We start from the raw sequence: 13,294 nt of genomic DNA, 5'->3' as shown, positions 1-13,294 counted from the left end.
CGCGTGTGTGTATATGTGTGTGTGACTATGGAAAACGTACAGTGATATGTATATGGGAAAAATGTAGTAATCTAGTTTTTGTAGCTAAAAATTAAAGAACTTTTTTCCCCCTGATCTTTAAAATAGAAAACAAAGATAGGAAAATAAAGTCAATGAACACAATAGCTTGACTACAGAGAAAGTGTAAGGAGGAACTTTGGAGGCAAAGAGTAGAAAATAAAAATGTAATATAGGGAGAAGAACAGAATGGGATCAGGTAAATAGAGTATTAAATTCACTTGGCTTCACTGGGTGGGAGGGGAGGACAATGTTAAATATGGAAATGCAGGAGTGGCTTCTCCCTTCGACTTGAACTGCAGTAGGCTTTCTATGCTTTTTCTCTTCCTAGGAGTCAGACCCAGATTGTGCTAAGGGATGGCTCTGTGGCTTCTGCTGTCCCATCTCTCTGAGCTGCACTGGTCTATATGGTCTTGAAGATCAGTTTAGTATCAGAGGGAAGATGTCATGGATCCCATGAATACCGCAGTGGTTCCTCCCCTATTGAGTGAGAAAATGAGGGAGTGAGAATGTGCCACAGTCATCTCTCATTGTGTAACCTGGGGCGAGCTGTCTCACCTCTCTGTGGCTTAAATGGAAATAACACCGTGAAACTGCTCCTGGCCAATGAGCACTCAGTGGAAATAAGAGTAACTCCACGATAAAAGGCTTTCTCTCCTCCCTTGGAGAGCCGATGCAGCTGTGGACATGGAAGTCATCGCTGGGCCTGGCCCCGCCCTGTCTTACATGGCCCTGTGAGTGGAGGAAGGGCTGTCTGAGCCCTTTAGGCACTGACCGTGCTGAAGAGCTCTGCAGCCTGCTCCAGGAGGCCCACCAGACCACTCTCGGTGAAGTACCGGCCAGAGCACACGCCATCCTCATCAGGAGACAAGGTATCGTCAGAGACCGCAGACTCTTCAAGTACATTGGAAGAGATATTCTGGAAGAGAACCCAATGTGAGCCCAGAGAACGGAGGACATGACAAATAAGAGACCACCAACCCCAGACAGATTGGAGGATGAAGACGCTATGCCCTACGACCTTCGCCAGACCCTGGCTACAGTGAGCCTCTGATTCCATCCACATGAGCCATTCATTCTGAAAGGTCACACTGAGCAAACTTGTCATCAAACTCCATAATTTTCAATCATAAAGGAACTTTCTAGAAAGGACTCTTTACTGTAACAACAGCTTAGCTGAAACAACCTTACTGTTAGTGAGATAACCCTAACGGACAAATAAAGAGAGTCTTAGATTTTTAAAGGGCAAGTCTGGTGAGCAGAAAATGGATTCCTGTTTTGCCAGCTGTGTGAACTTTTGGCTTTGGGGAGATCTGATGAAGCATGCTGCTTGTGTTGTCTTGACCTTGGGCTAAATAACCATAACATTACATATGAAAGTAATGATTGAGAGTGTCTTCTCAAGGCTGCTTTCATGAGCTCGGAGGCTGCACTCTCCTTTTGTTTCTATGTGCTTTTCCTTTATATAAACTCTGGACATGAGAAGCTCTTAACAGGGAACAGAATGTCTGGAGCTGAGAGGCTCCAATGGGAAACCCAGGGCACAAAGCTTCAGGAAGCACTCATGTTCAGGATCTTGAAACTGCTGACTCGGGACTGGGCTGACAGTGACGGTGAGTTTCTCTTTACATTTTCTGTTACACATATCCTGCTTGCCTCATCCAAGCTCTGGTCTTGGCAGTGATGTTAATACTTCTGATAGGCCAAGGGCCGTTCTTGGCTTACAGCTGTGGAGGAGTGAGTATGGTGTAGAGAAGAAATGGGAAACCTCCACTGTGTAGGAGCTGCACACAGGAGCTGCACACAGCAGGCATAACTCAACAATAACACTCTGTTCCCTGGAAGTCAGATATACCTCAAAACTCTCAGCATAGTGCTCCAGCCAGCCACTACCAATTGCTCAGATGCACTTCATGAAATAAACGTTGTCTGCCTTCTGACTTGGCTGACAAGATCAAGGGAATCACCTTTAGGAATCCATAAAGAGGCAGACCCCATAACCTATCCGTACATAGTTATTTTGGAACTATGAACACAAAATGGCTTTTCAAAGTCCTCTGTGACCAGTCTTTCCAATCTGGATTACTACAATGCACCGATAGAAGGGACAAGAAATACAGCTCAAAGGATCTAATCACTTAGGACACCAGTACTACTGGAGCTCTATGTGGATTTTCTACCTGTGCAGGAATAGGTATGAGCTGGGCAGCTCAGCAGCGGTAAGTCATAGGGAAAAAGATGCTGGGCTGACATTCCTGGCTTCAGAGCGAGAGAGGCAAAAGTGACAGCAGTATTGAAGCACACATTGTATCTGTTTGTGAGATCAGTATTGTTTGCACTCCAGGGATAGAATTCCAATGATCTCAGTGGCTTGGACCTCAGTGCCTTCCCAGTTATTTCTCCTGAATATTATCTCCACTTTACAAGTCTTTCCCAAAGGCTTAATTTATTGGAGTACAGTGAAATTAAAAAACCAAAGCAGAATATTTAAGAAATCAGCAGTAGAGCCAGGCATGGTGGCCCAAGCCTAAAATCCCAGCACTTGGGAGGTAAAATTCACAGAGGCAGATGGATCCTTGTGAGTTCAAGACCAGTCAAAGAAAGAAAGAGGGTGAGGGAGGAACGAAGGAAGGGAGGGAAGAGAAAAAGCCATTAGCAGAACATAACTGTTACTAACACTGTCTGAATCCCTTCATTCTTCTGTCACATAAAATATTCCCAGTTCGTTTTAGAAAAACACTGGCAATGTTCAGGGTGACCTGTGACTCTGGCATAGATAAACAGACCATCTTACTACTTTGACCAGTATGATTGGATAAACACATGACCTAGTCAGCATTATGACTGATTGGCTCAGGGATAAACAAATGACTTAACTGGTTCTGACCAGTAACATGCCCTGAGACTTTCTCTGCAACTTGTAGAAAGGAGAGATTTCTTGAATCTTAATCCAGCATCATTAGTGTAGAAATTCTTCCTATGAAGAATGATGCCCACACCACAGAGGACTAGGACAGGAGCTGGTGACAACACCTTGGTCGGATGAGTTTGGTTCCCTAGGCCTAGACTGGCAAGTACTACTGAGGGCTGATTTCCCCATAGAGGCTGATAAATTCCATGTCACCTTAGGTTAATGTGGGCTTGGTTTCACTCACTTTCAAGCACTGACTTTGAAAGTGACTTCCAAACTGACTTCGTAGAGAGAGAAGTAAGAATTCTCCCATAGGCACCAGCATGGCCTATGTATCCAGAAACATCTGGCTCTTCACATTCTGCATGTTAAGAAGCCCTCACACTTCACAGTTCCTTCCACCTTCCCTCTCGCAATCTCCATCGTTCCCCCGACCCCATCTGGGCCACACTACACATGCTCACAGCATCTTTATAATTCTAATTCCTTTGTAATTCTATTTATTATTAGTTGTTATAAAACAAGGAATGGAACAGTTAGTTATATGATATCTCTGGTTAGAATATAAAGTTCACGTGGACAGGATCAATGTCCAGTGAATATTCTGTAAAAGAAGAAATGGACAGCTACACGTGGTGGCACGTGCCTTTAATTCCAGAACTTGAGTGGCATTAGGCAGGCAGGTCTCTGTGAATTTGAGGCTATCCTGGGTTACCTATCAAACACCAGGCTGGCCACGGCTACATCATGAGACCTTGTTTCAAATAGCAACAACAACACCATAAAACAAAGCAAACAAGAAGGAATGAATGAAGATACATGAAAAGATAGATCTGTACACTCCCATGGAAGGATAATGTAGACTTCCCCAGGGATTCTGACATTTTATCTCACTTTGGCACCTGTCTATTAGAATAAGAAAGTCAACCAAATTCTAAATAGAATAAGGATAAAGTAGGCTTATTAAACATAAAAGTAAAAATCTGATTAATTTTGAAGGCATTAAGTAATAAATAAAATACAGCAAGTAGGGAAAGGCATAAAAGGTCTGTAAGAAATAAGTGTAGTAGATGAAGAAAGAAAAGGGGATGACAGTTCAATAAAAAGGGACAAGTCTCGGTGTCTTGGTGGAGCTGGAGGGACAGTCCTAGAACAGTGCAATAATAGTAAGTGATTAAAATAATCTGCTTAAATGAAGCAGATGTGCTTAAAACATGAAAAAAAAAACCTTTCTTATTCACTTGGCTCAAAATCAGATGTAATACTTTTATGCTTCTAAATGAGAATTTAACTGGGCTTTTATAACAAGCATTTCCAAGTTGAGACTAAAATTTATCTGTTGAGAATGAAATTAAAGAGCAAATACTTTTGTTGCTGAGGACTGTAGGAAAGGAGACAGCAATGACCTGAGAGAAAGCCCAGCTTACAGATGAACAGGCTTCTAGAAACCAGAAGCTCTGGGCTCCACCAGCGATGGTTTCAGTGTCTTTTTCTCTAAGCCTGGGAAAGCTACTGAGAATTGTCTTTTCTTTCCCCTTTACAAAGCATCACAAAACTACGTTGAAGAACAATAATGAGAACAAAGCCTCTCATACAATAAGCCAGGGAAAGTCAAACAAGAACAATACAAACGCCTGTCTCTGGCTTCCTAAGTCTGGTTGGAGACGGTCCATGCCTGTAGTCTGGTGTCCCTAAGCTGCAGGTATGGTCATCTCTACAGACTATATCTCTTTAAGAGAAGCTACTCCTAACACTTTCTGTTGGGGACTTTTCTGCTCTCTATGTAGCACATTAAACCACAGAGTAACAGCAATCCAAATGGTCATTAGGTGGTCCGCCTGAGCTTTTAGATCTGGTACAATTTGCCCTTGTTGGGTAACTTTCGGGTTAGCCTCAGAAAGCATCCATTCAGCCATTTCTTTCCCATCTCAGGTCAATTTAATTCTTTTTTTTTTTTTTTTTTTTTCCGAGACAGGATGTCCTAGAGCTCACTCTGTAGACCAGGCTGGCCTCGAACTCACAGAGATCCACCCACCTCTGCCTCTCAAGTGCTAGAATTACAGGTGTGCACCACCATCGCCTGGCTAATTTGATTCTTTCTTAATTTTGGACAAGAGTGGAATCCCACAAACTCGGGGAACAGAATCGAGGGACTGGACTGTGAGGCAGTCATTACACCAGTGTTCCCTCCTTGCCAGTATATAAGCCAAATACAAATGCTTCAGAAAGAGTTTAAATGATCTTTAAAAATTGCTGTCTTGTTTCTATGAAATGGAAGTAACACTATCTTCCTTATCTACCTGCTTCACAGGCTTATGGGGATGGTCAAATCTCTAAAAGATCTGAGTATCTCCCACAGCTCCTGTTACTCTAAGTATCATTTCTGTAATGAATATGTTTGAAAAGACGGTGAAGCCATTAGACAAGGCAGTGATAACACTTTAACACAGGAGTTTTCAACTGTGGCAACCAGATATATTAATGGAGGGAACAGCCTTGGTTTCTCCCTTTGTAAGGTCCAGAAACACCTCAGGTGACTGTGGCAGTGCCCATCAGGTGGAAGCCCTCACTCCCGGTTGGGTGCTGATCTAACGAAAGCGGCACCTGTCCCACCTGAAAACTGACGCTGCCCACAGGCAGGTAGCTGTGGTCCTCCAGCATGCTCAGGTACTCCGCCACCAAGGCAGCTGCATGTACCAGGCACATGGCAGCCTCTGTGAAGCACTTCTTCTTGGTGTGTTTCTCTGCCATGTTCTGGAGCCAGGTCAGCCGCAGGTCAGGAGATGCTTGGTAGCTCTTGGCAATTCTGAAGACAGAGTGAAAAAGTTTCGTGTGTAACCTTGCAATGGCACCACTCTTACACGGAAGGCACTTTGATTTTCTTCTTCTCCCTTCTTTTTCTTTCTTTCTTTTTTTTTTTTTAAGATTTATTTATTTATTATGTATCTGGTGTTCTACCTGCATGTATGCCTGTGTGCCAGAAGAGGGCACCAGATCTCATTATCGATGGTTGTGAGCCACTATGTGGTTGCTAGGAATTGAATTTAGGACCTCTGGAAGAGCAACCAGCACTCTTAACCTCTGAGCCATCTCTCCAGGATCTCCCCACCCCTTTTTGATAAGCTTTATTCCCCCCCATAATATTTTTATTTACAATTTCAGAAAATCAGAGAAAAGGTAAACATTTCATTCAATCCTAGGTGAGTAGGGAGTGCTGGATGCTGAGAAAGAACACTTAGAAGTCTTTTGATAAAATGATGCTCATTTTCATGCATCTCAAGAAATTTCCTTCCTTTTATCTCAAAGTTATAAATGAGGACGAAGTACTATCTCTCTTATGATAGATCAGAGTACTTTTACTTTTGTAAGGAATTTCTCCCAAAACTACTAGACAAAGGGATTAAGGTACACAGTGACTTCTAAAGCAAAAAGGTCTGTGATTATGAATCCTACTGCAACACAAGCATGTAGGAATCAATTCATATGACAGACAGTGATTCTTTTCTCTCAGCCTAGACAGAAGATAATATTTAAAATAAACACTGAATTTTAAGTGAAGGAGATCTTTCTGAAAATTTATGAATGAACCAACTCCAGTTCTCCATTAGCGTTCATATATTTTTGCATGTTACCCCCAAACTGTTCTACCCATGTTACCTATGATAATGGCATTAGAAAGTGCTCCTCTGGGGCTTTAGAGATGGTGCAGGGGTCAAGAGCACTCATTGTTCTTCTGGAGGACCTGGGCTGGATTCCCATCACCCACATGGTGGCTCGTAACCATTTATACAGCCCCAGGAGATTTGATGCCCACTCCTGGCCTCCATGGGCCCCAGATATGCACATAGTGCACAGGCGTATATGTCAACAAAACAGCCATAGAAATAAAATAAAAAATTAATCAAAAGATGAAACCCCATTGAGACTTGCAAATAATGCCTTTCCTTTTCCTTCCTTCCTTCCTTCCTTCCTTCCTTCCTTCCTTCCTTCCTTCTTTCCTTTCTTTTTATCAAGACAGGGTTTCTCTGTGTAGCCGTGGCTGTCCTAGAATTTGCTGTGTAGACCAGTGTGACCTTGAACTCACACAGCTCCACCTGCCTCTGCCTCCTGAGTACTGGGATCAAAGGTGTGCACCACCATGCCCAGTAACATCGCCCTTTCTATCTGCTCGGGAGAGTTTACCTGTACATGAGGTCCATGAGCATCTCTGGGTCTTCCTGGAACTCCCTCATTTTCACTGTATCGTATAAAATGCTGTTTAGATTGCAGAGAAGTTCCTCCACCTGCGCAAAAAAGAAAAGTGCGAACAGTGACGTGCAGGGTAAGGCTTTGCTCAGACAGAGGCAGGGATCCAAGGTGAAGGGAATTCAGAACAGTCTTCTGGGCATTTTCATCTGTGTACCCCAAGGCCTGCAGGTGATATGGTCTTGGGACCCATGAGGCAGCCCAGGATCCTTACACTGTCTCCCTCTCAGCACCTTGAGCTTAAACTTGGTACATTAGTGCTCTGTGTGATCAGGTTGTGAGAACCTACCACAGAGTAGGCTAGGGGCTGGAGTTACAGGCAGACAGGCCGCACCTCCCTTGAGCACTGCAACAGGACAGAAGTGTAACTGTCCGCCCTGTCTTTTTAGTCCTAATCTCATTTACAAGCTCTTCTTAATTGGGACCTTCCTTGTCTGTCTTACACACAAACCATTTTCATCCATGTTCATTACTTTCCTCTTCCCTAAATTCTACTCTTAGGAATTTGACTCCTCTCCACTCCCATATTTCCAGACCACTGTTTCTTCTTTAATCACCCCTTACTCTGTCTGTCTATCTATCTATCTATCTATCTATCTATCTATCTATCTATCTATCTATACATTCATCCATCCTTTTTGGAGTGGCACATCTAACCCTGTACTTCCTTTCTGAAGTCTTATACAGTATTTGTCACTACTTTTCTTGTGTAGGCTCTTACTGTTTTGGGACTATGCTCTCCAAATAGACTCTTGGCGTCTTGAAGTTAAGGACAATGGTGCATGTATTGTATTTCTTAAGCACCGAGAACATGCAAATACAGGACAAGTTATAAATATCTGCAAATCACAGGTATAATATATATATAATCTTATATGCAAAACCACAAATGTGTATGCTCATTACTGGTTAATCTTAAAGTCATACAGAAGACAAGGTATGTTCATGGGTCTACCTGCATGGGAAAAGGAGTTGTCTGCATAGCCATGTCCTCTTCTGAATAGGCCAGAATTGTCCTCAAGGATCTTCTCAGGTGCTCTTCGTTGAAGTCTGGTGCTTTGCCTACCAAGGATGCCAGTGCCATGGTTACCTGCATCTTTACTCTTGCAAAATTCTGCATCAGAAAAGATTAAGCAAACAAGAGACAGTCAGCAAGTAATTAATGGGAGGCTCCAGGGCTAGACACAAACAGCTCTCCCAGTGTTTCTTTCATTCCAGTCTTCCCCTCCTCCTCCCGCTCCCCCTTTCATTCCAGTCTTAAGCATTTCCTTTTCTCTCAATAAATTCTGAGCTACACTCTGCACAAGATTCACATTACTGTTGAAAAGGCTTGGATGGATCGTATGCTCCCATAAATCTGTCAAGCTCCCTTTAAATTTTCATTTTGTTTGCGCTGCCGCCATGCTGCAAGACTGAAATATTGTTATAAAGTTGGTCACAGGATATATGCTTTGGTGCCAAGAGTCTCTTCTTAGAAGCTTCCGAGGCAGCACTTTTTTTTTGGTTGTTTGTTTGTTTGCTTTTTGAGCCAGGGTTTCACTGTGTAACTGGCTGTCCTAGCTCTGTAGACCAGGCTGGGCTTGAGCTCACAGAGATCTGCTAAGGCAGCAATTCTGAGTTTTTTGGATTTGAAGTAAGCGGTAGCTTTTTGCATCTTCTTTTCTCCCAGGACTGTGGAAAAGCACAGCCACCCAAGGGAGCATATCCTACAGGCTTTTAAATGTCCTACAGTTCTCCCTAACATATCATGAGGACCAGGGCCAGGGGTATAGCTCAGTAGTAAAGTAAGTCATTAGCATTGAGGGGTCAATGCTAATCAGTTCAAAGAATAAGACAAAAGCAAAACAAAACCCCAAGGAGCCCCCATTTCTTCTCTGGGCCCATTTATCTGATCCCCACTCCGTCTGCACATTCTTTTCTGAGGTTAAAGATCTTTTACAGAGTTTAGTATAAAACATAATCTCTCTGTGTGTCTCTGTCTCTCTGTCTGACTCTCTCTCTCTCTCTCTCTCTCTCTCTCTCTCGTTTCTAAGAGAGGGTTTCTCTGGGTAGCCCTGGCTGTCCTGGAATTTACTCTGCAGACTACGCTGGTCTCAAATTCAGAGATCTGAGTGCTAGGATTAAGTCTGCACCCAGCTTTAAAACATTTTTAAAAAGATGCTAACATGACAACAAATAATCCCCCCCCCCAGCATACATTCTTAAATATACACAGACTAAAGCAAAGGTTTGCTATGAAACTGAAGCTCCCAAATTCTATGTTTCACTTAAAATTCAGGTCCAAGCCATGCCTGATGATGCACACCTTTAATCCCAGCACTTGGGAGGCAGAGGCAGACAGATCTCTGTGAGTTTCAGGTCAGCCTGGTCTATATAGTGAGCTCCAGGAAGCCAGAGGTACAAATCCTTTCTCACCCCAGGTGTAGATGACAATAATAATTTACTATTCTTATCCACAAATTCTCTTAGTACCATTGAGAACTGGTACTGATTTAGACTTTAGAAGAGGTCACACTTTTCTGAATCTTGGACCTGGCCCTGTGTCTGTCCTGTCACAGACAGAAGCACCGCACCCTGTGGTCCTGCCTCCACTCTCAAATGCTGTGCCCATCTGCAGACTCCCTGGTGTCTTCCTCACAGGGCAGAAGTGAAAGCTACACTGCAAAGCTCCCCTCTACCTCTGCCTTGCATTCATGTTCTCTCCGGATTCTGGGCCACCTGGCTAGCCTGTGCTTACACTGGTGGCTCCGAAACTGAACCGCATGAGGAGGTAGAGGGTGGCGCAGGCTTGGCTCCTCGTGACGTCCATGCTGCTGCTGCAGTGATGTAGCACTCGCTGACACAGGTCGGCACACTGCTCCATCTCCTCCTCGAACAGCAGGTCTCCAAACTGCAAGAGGCACAGGGGGCCATTAGGCATCATTGGACACTCTCCCAAGCTCTCTGTCTGTCTGCTGCAACATGCGAATGTCTGTTTGGACAAGCAGAGAGCCTGAAGGGTTAATGTAGTGCTCCATAAACAAAACGGGCTACATGTGTCAGACGATGGAGATAAGTGATGACGTCCACTTAATTGTGAGTCAACAGCTGAGGTAAGGGCTGTGTCATTAACTTCATTGTTAGCCAGGTTGCGCTCGCTGGTGAATGAGTCACAGCGCTGAGGGACTTATTTGTGTCTCATGGGTTCCTTGGGAAATATTGGTGACTAAGAAAGAGAAAAGTACTGTAACAGTGGGCTGCAGACATCCACTTTGTAAACTCACAAGACCCTATGTAGAAGGCACCCACTATGATTTCCCACAGAGGAGAAAAATAATCTTAACAGAGTTCTAATCAGAAATACTTCCCAGGCATTTGCCAGCATCTTAGTATGGTCATTTTTTTTGGTCACCTTTACTAATGAGAATCAGGCACAGGACTGAATCTCACTGTTTAAGGTATTAATGAAAGGAAAGAAACTGTAGTCTCTCGATTTATTTCTGCTCTCATGTCACAGGCTTTCAGTGAGTGGCCACTTTTAGTTTCTATAGTTAGGTCCATATTTCAAGTATCAGAGCCACTGTTTGGCTTCCCCACCATGAGTTCTTGAGAATCGCTGTGTCTACTTCCTTAGGGAGAAGACTCTTACTTCATGCCGTCCGACAAGAATCACACTCTTAATTAAAAGTGAGAAAACAAGCATCCCGTGTTTACCTTGGCAATGAGGGCTCGGAGAGTTGCAAAACAGTGAGTCAGGTAGGTGGTGCTCTGGTCACAGCTCAGGGAATTCACCAGGACTCGCAGGACACCTCCCAGCAGGCTGTCTTTACAGTCCAGGGCGGAGCTGGCCTGGGGGTGAAGAACAGCATCACTGAACAAGGCTGAGGGCAGGCGAGGCTGCTGCTGACTATCTTGGAGAATTGCTATGCCTTCTTCTCGGCTGGAAGGTCTAAGGGTTCCGTGAGCCGCTATGTACATCATTCATTAACAATCACGAGCACCTAAAGCCTCTCTCCCAATGACATTTTCTCAGAACTAGAGATTTGTCCTCAATTTGGGATATTAAACCAGTTTTATGGTTCATCTGCCTCCAGCCTGGGCCATGGCTTTTGAAATAGTCTTTCTTTGTAGGCACGATTCCTGCCGGTGTTTCAAAGATGACTTTGGGCTTCAAGTGCAAAGGGGCTTCTTGGTGGCAGCCATGTCTTCTAAACTGGCAGCCTATTTATTGGCTACAGAAGGGCTAACAAGAAGAATAATAAAAAACATTTTCTATATTTCAAGTTTCTTAGGAAACTACAAATCATTTTGAGGCTTGGTACCAGGTCCATTGCTCTCAGAAATACCTTGTACAAAGATACCATCAATGTGAAGGCTAAATATTTAGGGTACCAAGGTTAAGAAACTTTCAAAAGATATTTGAGTCATCCTTGGATACTCAGGTTCCTCCTGTAAAAAGGGGTGGTATTTGCATGTAAAATACAATGCTCTCATGTACTTCAAGTCATTCCCAGCTTATTTTGGTACCTAATACAACATAGAAACACCATTCCCACAGCTGTTATTCTGTGTGGTTTAGGGAACAATGATGGGAAACTAAGAAGTATGTACATGTTCAGTGCAGATGTATTTTTATTCCTAAATATTTTCCATCAGTGGTTTCTGGGTTAAGTCTGAGGATGTGGAGCTATTGCAATGGAGGGCTGACTATTACTTTCCTATAGCAGTGATAGCAAATTCAAATGACTGTCCTTCAGCAATATGAGTCCAAAAGAGACACCATTTGTCATACCTAGCACTTTTTTTAAAAACCTGTTGCAACCAATAAGTTAGAGTAGAAATAAAAACCCATTAAGGGAAAATTTCTGGTTAAGAGAATATTATCTCTGGTTGTATGAAGGCCTAACATTCTAGCTGAGATTGTAAATCACTTGGCCAAGAGATCACCCGTTGGGTGGTAGGCTCAACTTAAGCAGTGCTAAAGAGATGGGCAGAATAATTAGTCCTTTAATGAGATAGTGTGCTTTTCCTTCCTCAAATCCCCACCACGACCACAATGGCTTATTGGGTCAAAGTCACAAAGCTTTATACATCTGTCTGCTTTTCTAATTTATTCAGAAAAGTATAACTTCTCATTTTTCTCTTTCTCTCTTTTCTGGTCATATTTTTCCCTAACACTTTGGGGTTTGCCAGCATTCTGGGCTCCCTGCCATGTGACTGCTTATCTGTCATGTGCCTAACCTCTAACCTCTATGCTCGCTTAAATGGAATAGCTTTCTTTCCTTTTCTCCTTCATGCTCCTCCTCTGAGCAGCAGCTGTGATCTGTAGCTTGTCAGCTATAGAAATTTTTCTTAAAAATGCTAATAAAATTGTCCTTCAGTTTACACTTGAACCCACCCTTAAGTTCTTTTATTATGAAGACTAAAAACCCCAAGAGGGGGATCCCAATTTTCCTTATGTCATTAGCAACTCCTATCCTAGCTAGTGCATTTTCCAATTGGAACTCACAGGAGAAATTGAGTTACCATGCTGTTGCAGGTGCCGCACTAAATGCCCTCTGTCTCCCTTATAAATCTAGCATATACTTGGGCCAAGTTAACTTTGAGGATCAGCTCCTCAAACACCTAACTCTTTCCAAGGGAGTAGCAAGTCGGAGAACTCAGAGGATGTCTGGCATCTCTGGAATCTGCAAGGTAGGCACTTCTGTAAATTACAAACGCCCCCTCTTTAGTTTTATAAAGGCATTCTGCAATCATGTTCACATCTTTCTCAATTTTCAGTGAAGAATTCCCTTTCCAATTCCAAGAAGTGCATCCATGAGCTGGCTAGATGGGGTGTGTTTTGTGCTCACCTGGATGATGTTTTCCAGCATATCAAGTATGATTAAATTAGCTTCTGTAGCCAGATTGCCGCTGATCAAGGCTTCTTGATCTAACTCTGCCTTTGTTCTGAGAAACAAAAAGGAGTCACAAATTAAAGCACAGTCTGGCCTGGCTGGGTTCCATCGATGACAACCAATGCACCAGGTCACAAAGGATTCTTCAGAACAGTCAACCATGAATTAGCACAGAGTGGCTGGCCTCGTGACCGAGGACTGCAGG

The 13,294-nt window shown here is 43.4% G+C and overlaps 1 protein-coding gene across 3 annotated transcripts in view; it reads right to left on the bottom strand.

The window, feature by feature from the left end:
* The window catches only part of Dock8 (dedicator of cytokinesis 8), a 203,293-nt gene that overhangs the window by 19,922 nt on the left and 170,077 nt on the right, over window positions 1-13,294 (bottom strand). For all 3 annotated transcript variants that reach the window (XM_021627643.2, XM_060387841.1, XM_021627649.2), the window contains 7 exons: window positions 13,045-13,141; window positions 10,907-11,041; window positions 9,951-10,103; window positions 8,169-8,327; window positions 7,151-7,251; window positions 5,582-5,774; window positions 833-976 (listed from right to left, as the gene is read on the bottom strand). In XM_021627643.2, the coding sequence (XP_021483318.1) occupies window positions 833-976; window positions 5,582-5,774; window positions 7,151-7,251; window positions 8,169-8,327; window positions 9,951-10,103; window positions 10,907-11,041; window positions 13,045-13,141 (982 nt within the window). The remainder of the gene's footprint in view (window positions 1-832; window positions 977-5,581; window positions 5,775-7,150; window positions 7,252-8,168; window positions 8,328-9,950; window positions 10,104-10,906; window positions 11,042-13,044; window positions 13,142-13,294) is intronic.

This window comes from Meriones unguiculatus, chromosome 1, assembly GCF_030254825.1.
Source record: "Meriones unguiculatus strain TT.TT164.6M chromosome 1, Bangor_MerUng_6.1, whole genome shotgun sequence".
NCBI lineage: Eukaryota > Metazoa > Chordata > Mammalia > Rodentia > Muridae > Meriones > Meriones unguiculatus.
The sequence above is the reverse complement of the archived record's forward strand: the minus strand, read 5'-3'. Positions and strand labels throughout refer to the sequence as shown.